Source organism: Podarcis vaucheri (genome assembly GCF_965113315.1).
Source record: "Podarcis vaucheri genome assembly, chromosome: 13".
Lineage (NCBI taxonomy): Eukaryota > Metazoa > Chordata > Lepidosauria > Squamata > Lacertidae > Podarcis > Podarcis vaucheri.
In genome coordinates this window covers 34,366,566-34,390,506 of record NC_138751.1, presented here as the reverse complement: position 1 = coordinate 34,390,506, position 23,941 = coordinate 34,366,566, and the positions used below count along the sequence as shown (strand labels likewise).

Sequence of the window (23,941 nt, the reverse complement as noted above, 5' to 3'; positions counted from 1 at the left end):
CCAGTTGTTCTAGTTTTACAGTGGTAACTCGGGTTACATATGCTTCAGGTTACAGACGCTTCAGGTTACAGATTCCGTTAACCCCAGAAATAGTACCTTGGGTTAAGAACTTTGCTTCAGGATGGGAACAGAAATCGTGCTCCAGCTGTGTGGCGGCAGCGGGAGGCCCCATTAGCTAAAGTGGTGCTTCAAGTTAAGAACAGTTTCAGGTTAAGAACGGACCTCCAGAACAAATTAAGTTCTTAACCAGAGGTACCACTGTACTGATGGGAAATTTAAGCTTAAAAATATTGAAATACCCAAGACTAGATAGTCAGCCCCGCTCCACCAAGTGCAATGCAAGCTTTCATGTTCATATCCTCTACAGCTTACTTGGGGGGCAGGGGACTGAGCACCCCTAATAATGTGTTGGTTCTGTTGTAAGCTACAGGGATACCTACATGAGGTAGCCCAGGCAGAGGCTATGTTTATCCATTGGATGCATCAGCATTCACATTGTCTAATGTTGCTGTTGCAATTTTTTGGATTCCAATGGCAAAGATAGAATTTGAATCTGGATTTCCCAGACCCAAGCACTTACTTTTTTCACTCAATCCCACTGGCTTGGGGCATTTGCTTCCATTGAATCAAAAGCAGTAATAGCAATGGTGGGGCTTAGGCCTCACTGCTTAGGCCTCTGCCATCTTCATCTGGCTAAAATCCTTGGTTTTTAACCCACTACTACTAATTTGGGTGCTTTTCCAGTGACTTTCCTAGGATTCAGCTTCTGTGCCTGCTCATCATTCCTACCTCTTTCCCTACCTTCCTGCCAAGAGAACATAACCCTTGCTATGCCATATCCTCATGTGAGGTTTTTCCTAACCAAGCTGATATTTCCTTTTCCTTAGAAAACATGCATTAGTTGTCAGCATTCTATTTGCTGACATCCCAAAAGGTGAGAATGCTAGTGAGCATGTTTATGGGCAATATGACTTTTTTAGCCTGTTCAGTAAGGAGCAGGTAAACCACATTGAACACTGCAGAAAAATCCACAATAACAACCCTAAACAGATAGCAGTGGTCACTAGCCAGTCTAGCCATTCCAACCCCTTGTAAGAGAGTCTTCCAAACACATTGACTATAATATGCCTAGTTTCCTCGGAGAAGAGATACTTTGCAGCCTTTTCCTTTGTACTTTGGTACCCAATCCTGAATGTGGACTGCTGCTTGCACATCTGGGGGGAACCTTGCTCCTTAAGATAGGGTTAAACACTGAATTTTTCACTTAGGGAAGAAGAAACACAATAGCTTATTCTTTCCCCTAATAAAAAAGCTTAGAATGGGACAGGGTGGGGTGGAATTCTGCACAAATGAACTCTTATGTTTGGCTGCTGCAGTTGTGTCTCACCTCACCTCGAGACACATTTGAAAGGATTTATGTCCACCCCCAGAGTTTTGCAGAGTCATAAAACTCCAAAATGAAAATAGTTCTGTGAAGGAAGAGAGGAGTAGGGGAGGGAAAATTTGACAACATGGATGAATTGGCATGTTAAGAGAGAGCCGCTTAGCAAAACAAGAAGGAACCCCCTTCTGGTAAGGGATTCATACTTAAAAAGCTGCTGAACATGGCCACTGGGGAGAGGATCAGTAGCACTTTTAGATAGGCGGGTGGGGGAGAGATTCAATATATATTAACTACTGCATGGAACATTGCCAAGCTTCCACGGGAGTCTGGTGCGCTCACTAGACTGGCAGCACGCTCCAGAGGGTGGAATTCTTGACCTCCCAGGAGTTTGGGAAGAAGATGCTGATCCTTGTGGCCAAGATGGTGTGTGTTAGACAGATTTTGGAAGCATCATGTGTTTGCTTTATTAACACATCTAGGTCCAGGGTTTCTTTTCCTGCTCACCATGTGTTCATTCGTCATGAAATAAACAGAAGCAAACCTATTACAGAGACATGGCCAAATGTGAAATGTGGGGATAGCTAGACATGAAGTTATTTTGGCATCCCGCTTCCCTGCATAGTGAGAAATTCCAAAACCAACCCCAAAGGGTTGTTTCCTTGTGAAGACAAAACACCAGGTGCTTGTAGTGTTTTGCATCATGTAATGTTTGTAGTGTAGCTTTTTGTGATATTTAAGAATAAGTAAATTGAGCATGGGGTAGCAAAGAGGCACACAGAAACCCTCACTCTATCTTGTGTCTCTTCTGCATATTTTATTTATCAGTCTTTCTGTTTCATTTGGTCTTTTTTCATTTTTTGCTCATTTGGTTTTTCTTTTTTCATTCTGTAATCATGGCTATACCACTATAGAACCAGTGTGGTGTAGTGGTTAAGAGCGGTAGACTCGTAATCTGGTGAACTGGGTTCGCGTCTCTGCTCCTCCACATGCAGCTGCTGGGTGACCTTGGGCTAGTCACACATCTCTGAAGTGTCTCAGCCCCACTCACCTCACAGAGTGTTTGTTGTGGAGGAGGAAGGGAAAGGAGAATGTTAGCCGCTTTGAGACTCCTTAAAGGGAGTGAAAGGTGGGATATCAAATCCAAACTCCTCCTCCTCCTCTTCTTCTTCTTCTTCTTCTTGATTTCCCTGCACTGGTTTCCTTTATTGTTTTGTATAACATTTTAAATTTATTCTTTTAAACTTTTAAATCCCCTCCTGTTCTTGTGCTTTCTTTATTCATCTGCATTGCTTTCTTTCTGTTCTCTTCTTTGATCTTTCAGGTCATCAAATACTAATACTCTGATTAAACCTCCATTCTCTTGTGCTTGTCTCTATGTCTTCTCTCTCTTGGCTCCTTGCGGATGGAACTCTCTCCCTCTCAATATTCAGCTGGCCTCTTTTGTTTCACTTGAAGATTTTATTAAAAACTTATCATTTTTCTCTTGCATTTCCCTCTTGATGTCCATTTTTTTTCTTATTCTTTCCTACTTCTTGATTATTATACTGTTCCTTCCTTCCTTCCTTCTTTCACTCTCCATACCAGGTAATATAAATGTTTTCTATTTCTCTCCCTCTTGTTTTTATTGTGAGCCGCAAGCAAGGACTTGTGTTTTTCTTTTTCTTTTTTTACAACGCCCAGTGGTGCAGTTAGGTAATTTTAGACTCTGGCCTTAATGGTCTTATGGAGGGGTTGCTCTTTAGATGGTAATGTGTATTAGTTTACTTACTTCAAAATGTGATAAGACAGCCCTGCTGTGTTCAGGAGACTGTCTTTCTCATGCTGCTGAGCGGGGCCCTGGACATCTGCCCCCCTGAGGGGGCCTTGTGTATATGACACACCTTTCTATATCTAAAAAAACACACACAAAAAGCATGAAGAAATGCACACCTAGATAGAAACAAGCTTCACCCTACCCAGCAGTTAGATTCCACTTTTATTTCTTGCTCTAGAACATAAACAAACCACCAATTACCACTGCAGAACATCTATCGCCAGACTAACTTCTTAGTCTTTGGAGAATACTCTGTCTGCTAAATTGGTCAGAGTTTGAAAGAGTAGTTTGCCACACTGAGCCCCTCCCATGTGGCCAAGTTTCTCATAAAAGGTTCGTGCCATCAGTGTTGAATGTTCAGGGACTCAAGAGCCCCAACCAGCATGTTTAATAGGCAGGGATGGTGGGATTTATAATCCAACAACATTGACCACTCCTATAGCATTACATACACATGCATACATTTACTATATATTCAAAAGGAGAGATGTTGCATTTAAGTGCAAGTTATCATTTTTGTCATTCATACATGTGAAATTCTGTGGACTGTTACAGTGGCTAAAAGTGCTTTAAATGTATTTTGTGGTTGCACTCTTTCTGAATTTTAATGGAAAATATTCGCTGGGTTTTCTCTAATTGCAGGAACACTCCTAAAACATAATCTCTCAATATTTTCATCTATATATTGTAATTGGCACTCAATATTAGATAATAGAATTTGATAAGTGGCATTTGTTAAATAACAGGCAGTAAGTTGACAATAGGCACATTGAGTTTTTATATCTGAAGCCTTCCAAGATCAAAACAGTCAAGAGTTTAAAGCATTCCAATTTTGAGTTTTTAAAGTCACGTTCTGAATGCAAACTCAACTTTTGCTTCAAAATGCATCACTCAGAAATTTGGATGATGATGAGAGCAGCTAAGCCAATAAATGGCCAGGCAAGTACTTGAGCCAAACACCTCTAGAAGCTTAATCATCTTCACTACAACATCTCATAGTACATTATTGTATAGATTAAAAAATAAAAGCCAATATTTTAAGAAACAGAATGGCCATCCTTTTGAGTGCTAAAGAGCAGAACATCCTGGTGTATGTATGTGCTTGATTTGCACATTGCTACATACATTTTGAATTGCACATTTCTCCCATAGATTGCCTTTTGCCCTCTTCTAAAAAGCACAAGCTGCAATAGTTATCACATGAAAATTTGCTGTGCTTGGGTGCATAAAAGCTTGCTGTATGTTGGTGTTGATCATCTGTCAATTGAACAATATGTACATAGACTGTGGAACCTTGTGTGCCACTAGCTTGTGTACTAGGTATTTGTGCTGCATTTCTACAACACCTTCCTGTTGATGAGACATGGTCCAACTGCACTGGCATCCCAAGTGGCTGCTGTGCACAATCTGAGAGTTGGGTGACAGCATTATATACATTACAGCGGTGGATACTTCCAGGGGTGCCTCACTGCTCCTTCCTGCCACTTACCACCTGGCCCAGGGCGGGGCCTGAAGCCTCACAGGGACTGCTGTGCTCTGCTGCCCAGGAGGACTCTCCTGTGTGAGTGTCTGAGGGCCCTGCTCCTTCCTGCCACTTACCACCTGGCCCAGGGCAGGGCCTGAAGCCTCACAGGGACTGCTTGCTGCCTGCTGCCCAGGAGGACTCTCCTGTGTGAGTGTCTGAGGGCCCTGCTCCTTCCTGCCACTCACCATCTGGCCCAGGGCGGGGCCTGAAGCCTCACAAGGACTGCTTGCTCCTTGCTGCCCAGGAGGACTCTCCTGTGTGAGTGTCTGAGGGCCCTGCTCCTTCCTGCGACTTACCACCTGGCCCAGGGCGGGGCCTGAAGCCTCACAGGGACTGCTGTGCTCTGCTGCCCAGGAGGACTCTCCTGTGTGAGTGTCTGAGGGCCCTGCTCCTTCCTGCCACTTACCACCTGGCCCAGGGCAGGACCTGAAGCCTCACAGGGACTGCTTGCTGCCTGCTGCCCAGGAGGACTCTCCTGTGTGAGTGTCTGAGGGCCCTGCTCCTTCCTGCCACTCACCATCTGGCCCAGGGCGGGGCCTGAAGCCTCACAGGGACTGCTGTGCTCTGCTGCCCAGGAGGACTCTCCTGTGTGAGTGTCTGAGGGCCCTGCTCCTTCCTGCCACTTGCCACCTGGCCCAGGGCGGGGCCTGAAGCCTCACAGGGACTGCTGTGCTCTGCTGCCCAGGAGGACTCTCCTGTGTGAGTGTCTGAGGGCCCTGCTCCTTCCTGCCACTTGCCACCTGGCCCAGGGCGGGGCCTGAAGCCTCACAGGGACTGCTTGCTGCCTGCTGCCCAGGAGGACTCTCCTGTGTGAGTGTCTGAGGGCCCTGCTCCTTCCTGCCACTTACCACCTGGCCCAGGGCAGGGCCTGAAGCCTCACAGGGACTGCTTGCTGCCTGCTGCCCAGGAGGACTCTCCTGTGTGAGTGTCTGAGGGCCCTGCTCCTTCCTGCCACTCACCATCTGGCCCAGGGCGGGGCCTGAAGCCTCACAAGGACTGCTTCCTCCCTGCTGCCCAGGAGGACTCTCCTGTGTGAGTGTCTGAGGGCCCTGCTCCTTCCTGCGACTTACCACCTGGCCCAGGGCGGGGCCTGAAGCCTCACAGGGACTGCTGTGCTCTGCTGCCCAGGAGGACTCTCCTGTGTGAGTGTCTGAGGGCCCTGCTCCTTCCTGCCACTTACCACCTGGCCCAGGGCAGGGCCTGAAGCCTCACAGGGACTGCTTGCTGCCTGCTGCCCAGGAGGACTCTCCTGTGTGAGTGTCTGAGGGCCCTGCTCCTTCCTGCCACTCACCATCTGGCCCAGGGCGGGGCCTGAAGCCTCACAAGGACTGCTTGCTCCCTGCTGCCCAGGAGGACTCTCCTGTGTGAGTGTCTGAGGGCCCTGCTCCTTCCTGCGACTTACCACCTGGCTCAGGGCGGGGCCTAACAGGCCTCACAGGGACGGTTGCTGTCACTGCTGCTGCGGTCCAGGGGGATCTGGAGGGGCGCAGAGTTCTTTTTAAAATGTTTTTAAATTTTCCTTTTCCTTTTTATTTATTTATTATTATTATTTGTATATGCAGGAATTGGGATGGGGGTGGGATGGATGCTTAGTTGGGAATTTGTTTGATTTTGATGGATTTGTAATTTTTACAGTTTTTTATTTGTGTTTTTTTTGTTTTCTGTGGTTTCTTTTGTTTTTATTGTTTTAAGGTCTTATTTTGTTCTTAAGGGGAGGGGTCAGGGCTGCCGGGGAGTGGGTCCCAGCCAACAAAATGGCTGGGGCATGTTCCACATAGGGGGATGCGCTGGGACAACCGATCTCAGTGATCACGGGTAGGAGGAGGAGTTACGCTAAGACCAGACCATGTCATTACAGAGGAGGCAGGTTTAGTCGTTGTCTGAGGACTATCCCTGCCTCCGGGTCTGGTCCTGACCGGGCGGATACTAGAATCAGCAAGAGAAACCCACATGACCTGAAGGTGCTGCTGTGCAATGCCAGGTCAATGATTCATAAGACCACTGCCATCCATGACTTGATCATGGATGTAGGATTTGACCTGGCATGTGTAACAGAGACTTGGCTGGATGAAGCAGATGGGCCTGTCCTTGCCGCTGCTTGTCCACCAGGTTTCTCTTATGCACAGCAACCCAGGCCTTGTGGGCAGGGAGGGGGGGGTTGCAGTGATATTTAGGAAGTCATTAGTTTGCACCAGGCGTCCTATTGGGAAGACCCAGTTCTCTGAGTGCATGTTCTGGAAGTTGGGCAATAGGGGCAGTACAGGATTCCTTTTGGTGTACCGACCTCCCCGCTGCACCAAGGATTCCTTGCCCGAGCTGCTTCAGGTCGTGGTGGATGTTCTCCTCGAGACACCTAGTTTGGTTGTCCTAGGGGATTTTAATATCCATGCCGACACGACCTTACAAGGGGCCACTCGGGACTTCGTGGAAAGCATGGCCTCCATGGGGCTGTCCCTGAATAAGTCTGGCCCAACCCATAGCCGCGGACATGCCTTGGACTTGGTGTTTACCTCTATGGATGTTGGTGATCTGACACTAAGTAAAAGCGAAACGAAAGAAGTGCCATGGTCAGACCACTTCCTGGTGCAACTTGACTTCTCCGTGACCCTTCCCCTCTGCAGGGAGGTGGGACCGATTCGGATGGTCCGCCCCCGCCACTTAATGGATCCAAATGGTTTCCAGAGAGTGGTAGGGGATGCTTTATCCCATGTTGATGGCCTTTCAGCTGATTCCCTGGTGGCCCGCTGGAATGTGGAGTTAACCAGGGCTATTGACTGTTTGGCTCCGAAGCGCCCTCTCTGATTGCATGGAGCCCGGACAGCCCCGTGGTTTTCCACGGATCTGAGGGCAATGAAACAATCGTTGAGACGGCTAGAGTGCCGGTGGCGGATGACCCATTCTGAAGCTGACCGGACACAGGTTAGAGCTCAATGTCGAGCCTACCAAGTGGCGGTAGCGACGGCGAAGAAGACTTTCTTCACCGCCTCTATTGCATCTTCAGAAAACAGCAGCAAGAGACTTTTTCAGGTGGTCCGCAATTTAGCGGAACCACCTGCTACATCGGGGCCCAGTATGGGCCACATGATCTCCTGCAATGATTTTGCAAAGTTTTTTGCAGATAAAGTTGCTCAGATTCAGGAAGAGGTAGACACCACCGTGGGAGCAGGGCCAGGGCGGGAGAGTGCTAGAGTCCTGTCTAGTCAAGTTGTGTGGGATCAATTCCAATCTGTTACCTCCGAGGATGTGGACAGGCTGCTTGGACGAGTGAAACCAACCACCTGTCTCTTTGATCCTTGCCCATCCTGGCTTATAAAAGCTAGCCGGGCTTATAAAAGCTAGCCGGGAAGGCTTCGTGGGGTGTTGAATGCTTCCCTCCGTGAGGGAGCCTTCCCAGACCTGCTGAAAGAGGCGGTTATTAAACCGCTTCTTAAAAAACCATCTTTAGATGCGGCCACGATGGCCAACTATCGCCCAGTCTCAAATCTTCCATTCTTGGGCAAGGTGATTGAGCGAGTGGTTGCTGAACAACTCCAGGCACGCCTGGAAGAAGCGGACCATTTGGATCCCTTCCAGTCGGGATTCAGGCCTCATCACGGGACTGAAACTGCCTTGGTTGCACTGGTTGATGATCTCCGGTGGGCTAGGGACAAAGGTGAGAGCTGTTTCCTAGTTCTGCTGGATCTCTCAGCGGCGTTTGATACCATCTACCATAACATCCTTCTGGACCGTCTTGAGGGGCTGGGAGCTGGGGGCACTGTCATACAGTGGTTCCGCTTCTTCCTCCTGGGTCGTGTTCAGAAAGTGGTGGTGGGGGATGAGTGTTCAGACCCCTGGGCTCTCACTTGTGCGGTGCCTCAGGGTTCTGTCCTCTCCCCCATGCTTTTCAACATCTACATGCAGCCGCTGGGAGAGATCATCAGGGGGTTTGGGCTGGGTGTTCATCAGTATGCAGATGATACCCAGCTCTACCTCTCTTTCAAATCAGAACCAGTGAAGGCGGTGGCGGTCCTATGTGAGTGTCTGGAGGCGGTTGGAGGATGGATGGCGGCTAACAGATTGAGATTGAATCCTGATAAGACAGAAGTACTGTTTCTGGGGGACAGGAGGAGGGCAGGTGTGGAGGATTCATTGGTCCTGAATGGGGTAACTGTGCCCCTGAAGGACCAGGCGCGCAGCCTGGGAGTCATTTCGGACTCACAGCTGTCCATGGAGGCACAGGTTAAATCCGTGTCCAGGGCAGCTGTGTACCAGCTCCATCTGGTACGCAGGCTGAGACCCCATCTGCCTGCGGACTGCCTCGCCAGAGTGGTGCATGCTCTGGTTATCTCCCGCTTGGACTACTGCAATGCGCTCTACGTGGGGCTACCTTTGAAGGTGACCCGGAAACTACAACTAATCCAGAACGCACAGCCAGACTGGTGACTGGGAGCGGCCATCGAAACCATATAACACCGGTCTTGAAAGACCTACATTGGCTCCCAGTACATTTCCGAGCACAATTCAAAGTGTTGGTGCTGACCTTTAAAGCCCTAAACGGCCTCGGTCCAGTATACCTGAAGGAGCGTCTCCACCTCCATCGTTCTACCCGGACACTGAGGTCCAGCACCGAGGGCCTTCTGGCGATTCCCTCACTGCGAGAAGCCAAGTTACAGGGAACCAGGCAGAGGGCCTTCTCGGTAGTGGTGCCCTCCCTGTGGAACGCCCTCCCACCAGATGTCAAAGAGAACAACAACTACCAGACTTTTAGAAGACATCTGAAGGCAGCCCTGTTTAGGGAAGCTTTTAATGTTTGATGTATCACAGTATTTTAATATTCTTTTGGAAGCTGCCCAGAGTGGCTGGGGAAGCGCAGCCAGATGGGCGGGGTATAAATAATAAATAATAATTATTATTATTATTACTTAGCTCATGCAGTGCAGCCACTTGCGGTAGCAAGATGCCTTGGATAAGCTTTGCTGCTGTCACCACAGCTCTCTAGGTTGGGCCCCCTGGTTTCCTAGTTTGGACACTGAGAAATTGGAAGAATTAATTGACTCTACATTTCCAGCTTTCAGCTAATTAACAAGAAATATAAGCAGCCTAGGCAAAAGGTTATGTAAATGTCTGAGAAAGGGTGTAAATCTCTGGCTGAGGCAGACTGCAGATCGATTCACAGGTCCAGGCTTGATGTGCCAAGATGTGTATTAAATGCATTCACAGTGTGAAGTGGGCTGTATTGTGAAGTGAGAGTGTTTTCACTTCATAATGCGTACAAAACCCAACACAGGGCTGCTGCCAGAGCCAAGATTCACTCAGATTCAATTTTTATTACCAAATCTTGGAAAAATGTGAAATAATAACAACAAAGAGAACATCTCTGAAGATTTACAGAGCACATTTTCCTAAACCACTGAAAAACTGCAGACACACACATGGGATGAGAAAGATTCTCCAGAGTAAAGGGTGCAACTGCCATGTAGGTTGCAGCTCTAGCAACTTATACATAGTTACAGCTGGACACCTCCAAGGGTAGAGGTTTTGTGGAGCCCCTCAGACATGGATTGCATTTGGAACTGGATGCACATTAAGCAATGACAAAGTTATATCAACACAAATTATCCCATCACAATGAATGTCTCCATTTGGTTGTTTATGTCTGCAATCTTATACCCTCATACCTGAGAGTGAGCTCCACTAAATTCACTGGGATTTACTGCTGAGACTACATGTATGGGATTGTGCAGCTATCCCACAGTGACAACTTTTATGGGTTTGAATACTCTGTTTATTTCTGGTTTGCTTTTATATGCCTTCATGTGTTTTTATATTTCTGTTTACTGGTTTTAGGTTTAATGTTTTGATGATAGATTGTTTAACTCTGCTTAGGTATGTTTAAAGTATTAAGTGGTATACAAATGCTTTTCAATAAATGAATAAGCTTGTCTAAATAGGCTTTCCAAGCAAGTTCAGCCTGGACTGGGATTTTACCACATACACAAACATGCACACACACATAATGTTCAAGACCAAATGGAAGTGGTAGGTCATCTCCCTATGCTGGAATCCAAATTTTGTATCTCACATAGCTGGAGGTTGTGTGCACATCACTGGCTTAAAACACAGCTAGGTCACCCCCCCCCCCCAATTTAATTGAAGCTGATTTGGAGAAAAGCTCAGTATTTCAAAAGGAATGACAGGATATATACAGGATAGATATAGACTAGGGCTAATGTGTGCATACTGCTTCCCAAACCAGCCATGGGACAGCGCTGGATGCAGAATAAACAAGAGTGTGTATATAGCCAGAGATGTAACATTCGCATAGTACCAACCAATATGATTAATTTGATTGGCCCATGCCTCCCTTACTGACATGATACAGAGCCCAGCCACATGAAAGCTGTTTGGCAGTGACTGCCTTTTCCATCACATATATAATGGAAATTGATGATAATTGTGGGTGTAGTTTGATTAAAATACTACTGATTTCCTTGATTTTGTTGTCTTGGAAGATTCCCCCAGCATAATTTTCCATGCTTACTGAGATTTTGTTTTTGTTTTTTTAAGCCGAGAGCAACTTGCAGAAGGCCACTCAAGAGCAAGGAGGCATTCTAAAACAAGGTTACTTGGAAAAGAGATCCAGAGGTAAAAATCTGCCAAACTAATCTTCACAGCACCTGCTGTTGATTTATCCATTCATAATCCATCCCTATGCTGTCCATCTGTTGAAAATTTAAAGCCCTCTGGGCAGACACTGTGGGCAGCTTCTCATCCACCGATTTAGATGTTAGGAAAAGTGTCCAAGTGAAAAATGCAGATGTGTTGTATCAACTACGGAAGGTACATGTACTGTATGTATATATGTATTACTTGCCTGTTACTTGCCTCTGATTATACTTTTGTTAAGCAGATTACTACTATTGGCCCAGAAGGATCAATGAGATGCCTCTTAATGGATGCCAGTGATTAGGAAATACTTTGAGATTTTTCTGGAATGGTCTTAATTAAGAAAGCCATCAGTCTGGAGAAGGTGTTGCCTTCTCCTGCTAAATGAAGGGGACATGTGAGGTAGTAATAAAAGTGATTTTGTAACAGATAAAGACAGAGGGGACAGAATTAGCCATGCTGCTCTGCCCCTAGAATATCTCTCACAAGTAGAGGTCACCTACAAACATTTTGAAAACAAAAGTAGCATATATACTAGTGTGCTCTTCATAGTTGACATGTGCATTTTGAAGTTGATGGCAATTTTTTAATGTGAATTTGCTCATAGTCCTTGTCCAGAGGGCTTCCAATTTATTTTACATAGACAAAGTGGTTGTGTCTCTTATGTTGTCTATACAGTGGTACCTCGGGTTACAAACACCTTGGGTTACAAACACTACGGGTTACAGAATTTGTTAACCCAGAAGTAGTACCTCGGGTTAAGAACTTTACCTCAGGATGAGAAGAGAAATCATGCGGCAGTAGCAGGAGGCCCCATTAGCTAAAGTGGTACCTCAGGTTAAGAACGGTTTCAGGTTAAGAACGAACCTCCGGAACGAATTAAGTACGTAACCAGAGGTACCACTGTACAGTGGTTGGCACATTGCTGGTACAAAGTACTAGTAGTATTAGTAGTAGTAATGCCCTCTGATTGATGTAGAAGGCACATCTTGGGATACCTTTTATGGATGAAGAGACACTCCTTTTCCTATTCTTCTCCTGTTACCTAGCACCTTCTTCTTTCTTCTTCACAGACTCTAAAATATTTGGCTCTGAGTGGCAGAAGCGATGGTGTGTCCTTGACAATATGGCCTTCTACTACTATGCAAATGAAAAAAGTATGTGGTACTCCTGACACATGTACACAGCCATATCCCTTCAGTATTTTCACTGCACTATCTAAATACATTGGGAGGGAGGGAGGGAGGGAAGGAAGGAAGGAAGGAAGGTTCTGTTAAGCTTTCCCTCAATCCTGATTTCATGTTTGTTGGTCCCCAGAATGGAGGGACAGCAGGTGAAAGTTGCCTGAACTCTGGTGCATCTCTGAAGCTCCTTTGTTCCTCAGTATTGCTTTCTAAACTTAATTTAGATATTGTCCTCAGTCTTCCTCCATGAAGCTCTGAGGCACATACAGAGGGTTGAGCTCATTTTATCATTGCAGCAGCATTGTTGCAACCCTGCCAATGGGACCTGCTTGGCATCTGCTTGGCCACAGAATAGTGGACTAGATGGGCTACTAGCTCTTCTTACATTCTTACTGTGAGGTAGGTTAGGCTAGGATAATTGCTTACCAATGAGCTTCAACTAATCAGGGATTTAAACCTGGGTCTTTCTCATCCACATGTAACCTTCTAAGCAGTACATCACAGTGGCTCTTCCAACTGGATGATAAATTGCCCACCAGGCAGTGTGGGATTCTGCCATTTAGATGCAGCCTTACGAACGGAGAACAGAGTCTGGTTGTATTCCAACACCCTTGTCAGTAAAGAATGAGGGAAAGGAGAAATACGGACACAAGGCCCTGTGTAAATAAAGTACTGCCCATTTTCCCCCCATTAGTTGTCAGGCGGGCTTTAACCCTCCCCTAAGTGACCATATATAATCTATGTGTCAGCATGTATAAATATTTTTCAGTTATGCTCCATCAGATGCATATAAACAGGAAGCTAATACTTCCAACCAAATTTGGCATGCCTAGATAGATGGGCTACGATTATACTGTGCCTCCCATCCAGGGAGATTGAATGCAGAGCAGGTAAAAAAAATATACAAGAAGAAATAGACGATTGAGGGGACAGCATTAGGAGTATTCAGAGCTGGAGGAGGACTCAATAGCAGGATTTTTTCCCAGCACAATTCAAGGGATAATGGACACTGGGGCTAAGTAAGCAATTATATTTTGCAGTATTATCTATACATATACAATTTAAAGCAACCTCGATGTGGCAGTTGCAAGTTGTAGCATACATGCTGGGACTTAGGCAGAGTTCCATTTTATCTGTAAATTTTGCCAATGGTAAAGGGGATTTTCAATCACCAACATCAGCATCATACAGCAGTACTCGGATACCACATTTTGCCTGTTCAAAGCACTCCATGTCTTTCATCAGAGACATCCTTGCAACAACTGTGTAAGTTAGACCAATAATACCACTATATTACAAGTGGAAGGACTGAGGTCAATATATAGTGGCTTGCCACACTTGACATAATGGTGGCAGATCCCTGTGCAGAATTGAGTTTACTGCTAAACCCCAACACAGCACCAAGGGGAATATGTTCCCTTCTTCCAATGAGGCTCAATGACTAGAAGTAATATCCACTGTAGAAAATAATGCCTTTTTTAAAAAGCAGTTTTGGGAAGGAAAATACAGACAGTGAAACAGTTCAGGGCCTCTCTTCTGTCTGCCCACATGGCTCTTTCTTCCCACCCACTTTAGAGAGAATCTGGAAGACACAGGTTGGGTCTTGTATTGTGAAAGTGGTATCTGTAAGCAAGCTAGCAACTTGAAGTTTGCTGAATCATCATTACTGTATTCTGCAGGCAAGCAACCAAGAGGCATGTTTGCCATTGTGAACTACCATGCCCAGATGGCTTTCCACTTGCGCAAGGATTCTCGAAGAGATTGCTGCTTCGAGCTGACCTCTCCTGGTAAACGTACCTATGAGGTAGGTGTGTCCCCCCAAATGGCCAGAGTTTCCAGCCAAGGAATTCTGCTTAGTGCTAGTTGAAAGGGGAGAGTGGAGACAATGGAACCCTGACCCCTTGGCCTCTGAAGACTCCTGTCATGAACCCCACAGTGCTGTCAGGATTGGGATTGGATTGGCAGGCTCTGACAGAAGAGGAGGGAGAAGCAAAGCTGGGTACAGGGACTGAGTTATGGGAACCAGGGTTGGAGGGGGCGGACTCCCCTTTCCACCCTGACTTCAGACACTTTGGAAGGGGAAGAGGGATGCCAGCTCTTCCTTCTAATATTCCTGAGGAACTTAGTGGAGGCTGGGGAGAGCTTTGATCAGCCAAGCGGATGAGTCAGCAACTGAACAGAAGGGTGTAGTCTTGTCGCCTAGAATCAGGCATTTGTAGATAAAAGCAGTGGATGAATGCCCTGAAGGAGCATTCACTTGAAATCTCGTCATTCCTACAAGACAAGTGAGTCTAGCACGTGAACGCACCATGCCAGGCCATCTTTAGCAGATGCGGTGCCGGTGTGCAAATACCCACCCAGCGCCCCCAAATTACCATGGATAGGGGAGGCTGCGAAGCTGCACACTGCCAGCCATCGGGGGGGGGGGGACTCTGTCCCATGCTGCTGCAGGAGAGCAATCCCCGCATAGGCTTGGGAGGGAAACTGCACCCCACCAACCATATGGCTGGCAGGTATGCAGCTTCCCTCCCAAGCCTCCACGGGAGGAGAATGCAGCTTCTCCCCCAAGCCTCCTTGGGAGGAGAGTGATCCCCACAGAGCCTTGGGAGGGAAGCTGAATGCACACCAGCCATATAGTTGGCGGGGCGCAGCTTCCATCCTAAGCCTCTGCAGGGATCGCTCTCCTCCCAAGGAGGCTTGGGAGGCATGCTGCGTGGTTGGCGGGGTGCAGCTGGTGGGCGTGCAGGGAAAGGGGAGGCCGCCGGCAAAGCCACACAGCTTCCCCACTCACTGGGGCACCCCTGAGAGGCCGGCGCCCTGGCGCAACGCACCACTAAGCCCTATGGGAAAGATGGCTCTGGTGCCATGCCTTGTCTTTAAAAGCTTGGTGAGAAGGGCAGAGAAATTAGTTGGGACATTTTCATCCCTTCCAGTTAGTTCTGAACATCTTGCACTGCTCCTGAACTCCTAAATCATGACTCCAGAGCACTGCATCAGCTGCCAAGCCTGTACTGTTAATTTGCCTGAATAAATATCTCTTTCTTACTTACAAGTAAGATCTTCTGTCTGCATGTGTTGGGTGGGAGTCAGGGCAACTCCCAGTAGAGGATGTCAGGACTGGGTTTGGGCCTCCCCCTGCAGTACCCAAGCCATTTTCTCTTCCTTACTTGGCTACAAAATCTTATCAATCTGACCTGGAGACTACTTTTTATATATGAAAATTTGACTGCCTTTGAGCCTCTTCCACACCATTCACTCTGATCACTGTTAAAATCTGGAAGAGAAAGGAGAGGAGAGGCCTTCCTCTCTCCTCAGGCCAGTGTACTTTTGACATTTGCATAACAAATCCAATCAAAGCAAGAACCACTGTGGACTTCATTTGAAAACACCTTCACACTTTCCTCCTCCCACTCTAAGCTAGCAAGCTCGATTCATGTCCGCTCCACAATTCCTTTCCAAAACTGGAAAGGGAACCCAAGAGTTCTGGTTTTAGGGCTAACTTGTATATCAGTTTATGTTTACAGCCGGTTGACATGTGGAAAGATGGCTCAGGTTGACTTCAGCCCAGGAAAAACCAGTTTTAAGTGAATCAAACGCTACCCTTTGGTACTACGAGTTTGTTGCTACTTATCTCCTCACCCTCCCTGCACAGCCTGCTACTTAGCAGCTACCCAATGCTAGAAAGACTATCTGCTTGCCACCTGGTCATCCCTTAATATCCTGATCCCTCCTTCCTTCATTGATCCTTAGCTTAGGTTGTGAACACTCAGCTATAAGTCCACACACATACACTGCAGGAGTAAAGTAGCTCCCCCTTCAAAGCACTGCCATAGGTTGCCACCTAGAGGTCCCTCGTGGTATGGCCAGCTTTGCCTCAGTCTCTTAACCGTTAACTCAGGCATAGGTAAACTCGGCCCTCCAGATGTTTTGGGACTATAACTCCCATCATCCCTAGCTAACAGGACCAGTGGTTAACTGGTACTGAGCACATGCCTACATTAACTGGTACAGAGCACATGTATGTTTTTGCATTGCATGTGTTTGAGGCTTCAGTGTCTACTCCTGGCCATGCCTACATGACGACTCCCCTGCTGTAGTTGTTCGCAAGTTGATCAGGGGAGGTTTGTCTCCAGTTGTCATAAGAACATACGGCATGCTTTCAATATATTTACTGCCATTCATTCATTCATTCAACTTTTTCCCTGACAGGAATTCAAGGTGGCTTATAGATAAAACAGGTCTGTAATGGATCTTAGGACTGTGTCCTGTTGTTTGATTCTGCTTTTAAAATACAGTAATAACTATGTTGAATATGAGCAGTGACAAGTTGTGCACCCCAACTTACTGCAATGATTTGTCTGGGGTTTGCAAAACAAATGGGGCAGGAGAATTCATCATGTGTCTTTGTGGGATTCCAAAATAACCATGTACTGTCAGTAGAACTCCACTTTATTTTATGTAGAAGAAAGAGAGATGGGACAATAGTAGAGATGAGGGGCATCACAAGACCAAAACATTACAATATATAGCTAATTTACAGGTGCATGCATCTGATTTTTTTTCATCACTTAGTGATTCAGCAGCCAAATGCATAAACTGCCAGATCTAAAAAGTGATGTGTTTTGAATGATGTTAGTGGGTAATATGGAACCTCTGTCTGTGATACATGCTTTTATGTATTCATGCTTAATGAAGTACTTGACAGGGGCAAACCCTGAAATCTTCCTTAAGTGTGGCTTGCACATGGAGTACAATCACCTGTAAATTAGTAGTTGCTACAGACCTTATGGCAGAAATCTTGCAATGACTATATTGAATTCTTCCTTTGCAGTTTACAGCTGTTAGCTCTGCAGAAGCCATGGACTGGGTGGATCAGATCCAATTCCTGCTTAAGGGTGAGTAGCTTAAGAGGGAACAAATCCATATGATGTAGGTGAGAGTGATTCCCACCTATAAAACTTGAGACTTGTTGACTTGCAGCTGAGGGCATGTACTGCTGTCACTGAAAAACACTGTGTTTTGAGGGAATATGAACTGATAGGAAGTTCTGTCTGTAGTGGTTGCTGGCCCATTCACACATGCAAGACGTCAGAGGAAGACCTGGCTCCTGTGATGTTCCAGTGTAGCAATGCAGTCTCCAAAGTTGTATATTTTTCAACTGATGAGCATATATTTATGAGCCTAACTGTTATTTAGACTATGTCAATTAATTAAACAGGAATTGACTACAAAGGGCCAAACAGTGTATAAACTCCAGACTTCCGATCACCCTCCTTCTGTATTATTTACCAGAATCTTAGCTTTTGTGCCTGTGCTTTTCTATTGATTTCTTACCCTCACGCAGAAAATCACATAAGCATAGTGGTAAGATTGTCTAAAAAGCTCACAAAACAAAAGGCAATCTTTAATTTAAAGAAGATCCCAAAGTAACGTTTCTGAAACCTTTAATATTGTTTTGAAAGGGAGAAGGCAACAGTTCTTCTACTCATTTAATTGCTAATATTCACATTTGTGTCCTCCTTTCCTGGCAAAAAGCAGTTTCCATCAAGGTTATCCCATTTTATCCTTGCAGCAAATCTGTCGGCTGGATTAGGAAGAGAGATGGTGATTGGCCCAACTCTACCTGACCACTTCCGTGGTCATGTGACAATTCGAACATCTTCTAGGTTGAAATCCAATGCTTTATAAATCCTGGGGAGTTCAGAGGCATGCACACACAGTGACACACTGAAAGAACATTTGACACAAGCTACATGGGCTTGCCCCATCTCTACTGCTGATGCATGGGGTGGCCACACTGCCACCTGCTGTCCATATTTTAGGCCAGCACATAGAGGGCTTGCCACGTATAACAATGTATGTAAATAAAGCTCTTCCACAAAAGTGGGGAAACTGGCCCAGTCAGAGTTGCCCCCTTTGTGTGGAGAATCTCTACTCTACATGCACTCCATTGTATGCTTATAGAGCCCCTTTAGACAACTAAATGTATGGATAAAATAGGTGTGTGTGCACTTCATGCATCACCAGGAAGCAGGGCTAGCCCCTGGGACCTCACAACACCTTCACACATTATTTTCTTCTATTTCCTCCATTAAACCACACTTGAAATTTACTAACCTCCCTGACAGGATCCTAGGTCATGTACGATGCGCAACCCAGATATGATAGTTCCTGTCTAGAGGTCCTACAATCTAGATAAAAATGGGGGAGGGCCAGCTGACTTGGTGAAGAGGTGCAAACAACATGGGGCTAGGGCCATTTCAGGTTTTGCTGAGGAAGTGTGTAGTGTGTAACACGGGACTTGAGGAAAGTTTGACAAAGAAGGGGAATATTCTCCCAGTCCTTTCCCCAGAAGCTATGAGAAAAGGACTGGGAGAAGAAGCTATCTTGTTCTAAAGGCACCTACTGAAAATCACTGGCTGGTTACCCCTTAACACCCTTTAACTACAATGCCATGCTCACAATGGGAATGTTGAACAAGGAAACATTTTCCACCTTCTCTATCCTTGTTTGTGAGCGAAATGTGAGTCTTAATCCACATCATTGTTTATATGGATATAAAACTAGGGACTGCTAGTTCTTTCATTTTAATTAACTCAAAATCCATGTGTGTGATCTCATAGATGTTACGTAAAACAAAGTGAAAGTGTCCTGAGACTCAAATTCAAAGGATGCCTTCTTCTCCCCATCCCCTTTTGATGTTGTTGTCTATAAGGTGCTAGTGCTATTTGCTATTCCTTATTTATTTATTTATTGTTGCTTGTTTTGTGTGCCAGAATAATCTCCTAATAATGAACTGTGTGTGCATGTATGTATGTATGTATGTATGTGTGATGGGTTAATTAAAAATTAAACTCACACTTGCTTTGCTGAAGCCACTTTCTGAGTTGCAAAGGATGTGTGCTCTCAAAGCACCCTCTTCTGGTCAGTGTGTGAAAGCAGTATTGATACTGGGGGATTTTTTTAAAGATGCTATGACTAACATTTTGTCAGCTTACGTAAACTCATGAAGCTAGGAGTCACCAGAAAGCTGTCCCCTCTCAACTCCAAGGATAAATAATCTGCATATCGTATCTGCCCACACATTCCAATTAGCCAAAATAATTCAGACAACAATAGGGGAGGAAGAAAGAGCAAATCACAGCAAGCAACCTGCTAAGCAGAGATCTCCAGAAAAGAAATGGCCCAAGAAGTATTGTCGTTTGAGGAGAGAAGCTCCAATACCACAGACTAGCTTGGTATAGTTGGAGAGGAGGGCACAAGATTCCCCCCCCCAACATCTTTCTCCAATTGATTTGACCTCTGATCAATTGAAAGTGATGGTAAAGATATTTGTTTTATTTTGTTCCAGGGTTCACTAGGCAATGGATGGGGAAATTCTGGCTCTCCAGATGTTGTTGGATTCCAGCTCCCATCAGCCCCAACCAAAATAGTCAGTTGTCATAGATAATGGGAGCTGGAGTCCAACAACATCTGGAAAGCCAGAAGTTCCTCATCCCTGAACTAAGCAATTTGATCCTGTTCTGGAGCATATAAAGTAGTAATCACAAAAGAAAACTAATGCCTATGGTCATATGTACAATACTTCTCATTCACCTCTGATAAACCTCAGCCAGCTAGCACCACACCTCTGCTGACTAGTGTTAGGACTTTCAGGCTATATAGGGTGTGCTACTTTTTACAGCTTTAAACCTACCACCTCTCATTCTAGAAAAGCAGTGATGATACTCCCAGTTTCAATGTATAGGTTCACCCAACTGCTCTAATAGGGTAAAGAGGTTCCCACCCTGTCCCCTAGTGTGTGCGCAAACAGAAACTAACTTGATACTAATAAAGCCATGTTGCTGTGAACTGCTATGGGGAAAACTGCTGGGAAACACACATACTTCACTTTGCTGTTGTTGTTGTTATGGCAGAGATTAAGCTAGTGGAGAAACTGGGGCTTTAATGTTCAGGGTTTTTTGTTCTGGTTTTGTTTTTAAATTTGCCTGTTTCAATACTCTTTAAATGCTTTGTCAGCCTCCCTGAGTTTCAGACACTAGGATATTGTGGGGTGGGGAGGGATACAGTCAAACCATGCTTCACTGAGACAAGAGCTGTACTTGCCAGGTCCAGATCTACAGCTTCATGGAAGAGGATAACTTAGGCATATTCAGAGCATTCTTGTTATGGCACCTGTTAGCTCAAATTAAGGGCAGAAGTTGGTTCTTCCGTCACTCGGGACATGTGACAAATTTAATAATCAGTCTTAACAAACCTCCATCGACATTCGCTCAGACCACATCTTGCCAGCTGAAAATAATACTGTTTACCCTAAGGAACATCAGCATCTAATTGTGCTGTCCATTTCCCTTTTTCTCTTTATTTTCCTCTTCCTTTGTGTGACATGTATTTTCCTTCGTATCTTCTTCACCCAGATATTAAGTCCTCAGTTATCCCCTGTGAGGAAGTCGAGGACGACGACAACAATATCAAAGAAGAGGCCTATGATGACATAGACAGTTTTGATTCCCCCAATGTGCCACATCATCAGGATACCTCTTTGGATCTGGAGGAAGATGAGGATGACAGACAGAGCGATGACTGCATTTATGAAGTTCTTCCAGGTTAGCAGGCTTTCCTTCATATAAAGCTGCTTTGTATGGCAACTCAAACCATTGGTCCATCTATCTTAGGCTGTGTGCACACCACAGTGTTAATGTGTATGTGGGCCGCACATTAGCGCCTTCGGTTGAACTCTTTCTCAATGTTCCCCATCCATAGTGGTGGGCAGTGCTTGATGTGATGTATTCCCAGTATGTATTTTTGTCCCCCCCCCCCACTTGCCAATTAGTACTTCTTCACACACCCGAGTTCCGGAAACCTAAAGGCCATTGTAGGCATATTTGTTTACCTATGCGTGCAACCATAAAAATAAAAAGATAGACTCAAGTTTTCTGATATACCAGACTTGCACAAAACAATGGGTTTTGTTTTTTTTAAGCGTGTGTTACACACAGCCTCACTGGCAGCCCACTTAGTAGCACCAGGGCTAATGAAAATAAAGAATCGATGGGTGATAGGTGGCACCCAGGACAGTATCATTGCACGCTTTAAAAACAACAACAACAACCCACACTTTGCCCTTCAGTATATCCACAGTTGGGTAACAGGCAATTTTACATTGCGTTTTTTCCTTACTGCATTATCCACAGATCAGAAAAGTTTGAATTAAATTGGGGCGGGGCGGTTGTGGGGCTGTGGAGTGTCAGCTGCCACTTGGATGAGGACAGCGTTGTGTGAACAACACCAGAAAACATGCACCCCTGAGATGCATTGGTTAGAGGATGAGCCTAAAGAGCTGGGCTGAGGACCTAGGGTGAATTTTGTGTCACAATACCAAATACTATGCTTGCACAGAAAACCTGTGGACTCAAAAAATAAACAGCTTTGGATGTCAAACATCCCTTTGAGTTCAGTCTGGGACTTACCATTACAAAAAGGGCAATACTTACCTTTTTTTTTATTTACAAATTTACAAGCAGGATTCATTGGAAATATTAGACACCTACAAAGGGAGCAAAACTACTAATCCTGCATCACATTAGCAAACAAAGCAACATCCTAAACATCTGCAACTCCCCAGCTGATTCCAGTCCAGCTAGAGACCTGCGGGTATAGGGCAGTATACAAATTTAATAAATAATAATAATAAACAGAGAGCACTTTGTTTCTCTCTAGGTTGAAACCTTACAAATTGTTTATTTACCCCTCCTACTAGCTCTGGATGGGCATTGTATTCTAAAGGCAGGGGAGAGAGATTACCAGGCTATTAAGAAAAACATCCCTGGTCATTAAAAAACATTAGCCATCTTTTGTCAAGCCCCTGATTACCCATTAGTCTGTCAGGTGAAACCATAGTGATAGGGCCCATTCATGCTAATCAAGACAGCAAAACTCATAACACCATTTTGATGTGAATAGTATACCCATTCACCCTTCTGTTCAGGTGTGGATGGCCAATCTGGGAAAACAGCCTAGCTTTTCACATTGCCTTTCCATTGTGCGTAATGTACACAGAGCAGAGCAGCAGATCTGCTCTACCAATCTGGCTTTTGCTACCTTCATGCAACAAAATCAGCATACGAGTCTCTGCAGATGGTCACCGAGAACAGTGGATCTACTATAATTGCTTGTGTACAGCAGGATCCCATTGGAGGTTGCATATTTTCAGCAGCTCTTTACATTTGAAACATTCCTACAGCACACAGAAGCTGACTGCTGGATCAGAATGAAATTTTGATGCTTCATTTCATTGTAGCCTTGTTTTTCTGTCAGACATGACTAAACGACTAAACAACGACGAAAGAGAGAGAGTGAACAGTGTTCAAACAGTTGAAATAGCCACATTTTTTTCTATACAAATACACTAGAATGCACAATCCTTGTGTGCCCACAACTGTATTACAGAAAGGTACCCACAGAGCAAACTGCTGCAAATGACTTAAATAAGAGGCCAAAATTAAAAACAAAAGGGCCTGACATGAAGGGAAATTTCTTCTTGACTTTAAATATGTTGATCACTCAGACCCTGAGTGTGAGCAAAACCCATCCAGCAAGATCCCTGACAAAGACTGAGGTGGGGCGTAGGGGGATCAACTCCACCCAGCATCCTGTTCCTAGTTCTAGACCACTCCTGGAATAGGAGGAAGTCCCCAAGGTTATGCAGGAGAAAAAGATTAATGTTTCTCTGCTGGAAAGAGTGTCCCTGGATGGTGCAGCGTGTCTTTTCCTTGCTACTGGGGTCATTACAGTCAGTCTCCATACACAGTGACCTTCTGGTTGGAAAGCTTGAGTTGCAGATAAGTTTGAGTCCTGGCATTTCCTCTGCATGCAAACTGATCCCTCCCCAGATTGCAGAGGAAATCCTGTCAAGAGAATTGATAATGAGTGGCAAGCTTTCACATTGACATGGATGGAATGGGATACAAATCCAACCCAAAGATAGTTGTGCACAGCAAAGCATTATGTTCTGAATGAAGGTTGTATAGTGGCATTTGCGATCTTTTATCCTGTTCCCACTAGGGCTGAGCGATAACTGGTTTTCAATATTGCGATATATCACCAGCTAAACGTTGTGATATATTGATATATCACAATATCTGAAATAAGGAAAGAACTACACAGGCGAATAGGACAATGTCCTGGCAACTGCTACTACTACTTGCAGGCTGCCACTGCTACTGCCACCAGCTCCCGTCACCACCATGAGGCCTCACAAGTTGCCACTGCTTGTGCCACCACTGCCAGGCCTTGCAGGCTGCTGCTGCTACTGCTGTCCCCTCCCACTGCCTTCATAAGGACTTGCAGGCCACCATGATTGTGCCGCCACTTCCAGGCCTTGCAGGTTG

The 23,941-nt window shown here is 45.5% G+C and overlaps 1 protein-coding gene across 7 annotated transcripts in view; it reads left to right on the top strand.

Moving 5' to 3' along the window:
* Positions 1-23,941, top strand: part of SKAP1 (src kinase associated phosphoprotein 1) — a 339,196-nt gene that overhangs the window by 246,191 nt on the left and 69,064 nt on the right. For all 7 annotated transcript variants that reach the window (XM_082197361.1, XM_082197363.1, XM_082197362.1 and 4 more), the window contains 5 exons: positions 11,269-11,346; positions 12,441-12,524; positions 14,231-14,355; positions 17,383-17,446; positions 20,969-21,157. In XM_082197361.1, the coding sequence (XP_082053487.1) occupies positions 11,269-11,346; positions 12,441-12,524; positions 14,231-14,355; positions 17,383-17,446; positions 20,969-21,157 (540 nt within the window). The remainder of the gene's footprint in view (positions 1-11,268; positions 11,347-12,440; positions 12,525-14,230; positions 14,356-17,382; positions 17,447-20,968; positions 21,158-23,941) is intronic.